We start from the raw sequence: 1,608 nt of genomic DNA on the forward strand, positions 1-1,608 counted from the left end.
CTTACCTAGGTACTGTCAGGGTACGCCCTCATACTCTGCTTCTGACTGGCTAGTAGTCCTTACCTAGGTACTGTCAGGACCCTCTTACTCTGCTACTGACTGGCTAGTAGTCCTTACCTAGGTACTGTCAGGGACCTCATACTCTGCTCCTGACTGGCTAGTAGTCCTTACCTAGGTCCTGTCAGGGCCCTCATACTCTGCTTCTGTCTGGCTAGTAGTCCTTACCTAGGTACTGAGCACGTGCAACCCCAAACAAAGATGGAAGTCACTCTGTACTCTGTCTGTCCATAAATTTCAACACCAAAATGATTTATTATTTTTATTGATCTTGTTATCTGGTCCCAGGAATGCAAACAAGTTATCCCGTTATCTACACTGGTCTCTCCTTATTTTCCCTCTCTGTCTTCCTGGCACTGGATGAAGTCCCTCGCACCACATTCCTGTGCTAATAAGGACATTCTTGCTTACACTTCATCCAAAGGAACGATGGAAGTAATTTTGGGTTCAAGAGAGCCATCCTTTAGACATTTGGACATCTTTCAAACACTGTTACACAAGTAGTTATGAAAATAAATATGTCAGCACAAGTCAATTGTCTAGGAGACATGTTATTCATGTTTGATTTCTAACACACACCACACAAAAAAGGAAGAGAATGAAAGTCTTGGTTGATTTAGTTTAATATCTTAAATTTATTACACTAATCATTCCAAAAATCCAGGACTGATGAACAAAGGACTGATACACAATGACAAATCATACATCAATCCCAACTTAATACAAAACTGTACAAATGTTTAAATGTGACATGATCAAATGTGACATGATCATGACATGACAAAGAAGGTCTGTAAAAACAGTCTGACAGCTTCATAGTCACACATGTGCAATGGTCTTCATTCCATGGGCTGCTCCTGCCTCTCTTTGAACTCATTAACTCTCGCCTGGAACAAAATACAAGAACATGAAGTCAGAATTGGAAGAGAACCAGTGTGGCGACTGACTTTCCTTTCCCTAATAAACAGAGCCCACCAGAGAACCCAGGGGCGGTTTTATCGTGCATCGCAGGCAAAAATATTTATTTTCCATATGTGGAAATAAAGGTTGGCTTCTTGCATGCACTCCACACTGAGACACCGCCCAGTCAGCGGGGGGGGGGGGGGGGGGGGGGGGGGGGGGGGGGGGGGGGGGGGAAGGGTCGCTAACACACACAGGCTTACCTGAAACGTGTTGAGAACATGTTGACAGACATCAGTGAGGTCATTCAGGCCTCTCCGCAGCGGCTCTGTTGCTGGAACCCCCCCTGAAACAGACAGCGGACACACCTGAAACAACCTGGAATGACGACTCCGCTGCGTGTGTCAATCATCTCCGCGGGATTCAACAAATGTCAGAGCCCAAACTATTTCACACTAAAGCAGCCCACACGTGATCCGTGGTCGAGGTAGGGCGCGGAGTAACCAGACAGAGCGCAGCGCGGGGACATTCTGGAATTGGCTGCGCCTTGAAAAGGTCAGCAGCTACTAGGTTAACATGAATGTGAATCGATACGGGTGTCACAATTTTAGTTACAATCTCGAATGGTTTTGAGGATTGGGGGGGGGGGGG

The 1,608-nt window shown here is 46.2% G+C and overlaps 1 protein-coding gene across 1 annotated transcript in view; it reads right to left on the reverse strand.

The window, feature by feature from the left end:
- Positions 1-662: 662 nt before the first annotated feature.
- Positions 663-1,608, reverse strand: part of polr1d (RNA polymerase I and III subunit D) — a 5,124-nt gene continuing 4,178 nt past the window's right edge. The window contains exons 4-5 of the mRNA XM_034883784.1: positions 1,221-1,303; positions 663-944 (exon numbers count right to left, since the gene is read on the reverse strand). Of these exons, the coding sequence (XP_034739675.1) occupies positions 897-944; positions 1,221-1,303 (131 nt within the window). The 3' untranslated portion in view covers positions 663-896. The remainder of the gene's footprint in view (positions 945-1,220; positions 1,304-1,608) is intronic.

Source organism: Etheostoma cragini, chromosome 10, assembly GCF_013103735.1.
Source record: "Etheostoma cragini isolate CJK2018 chromosome 10, CSU_Ecrag_1.0, whole genome shotgun sequence".
Classification (NCBI taxonomy): Eukaryota; Metazoa; Chordata; class Actinopteri; order Perciformes; family Percidae; genus Etheostoma; species Etheostoma cragini.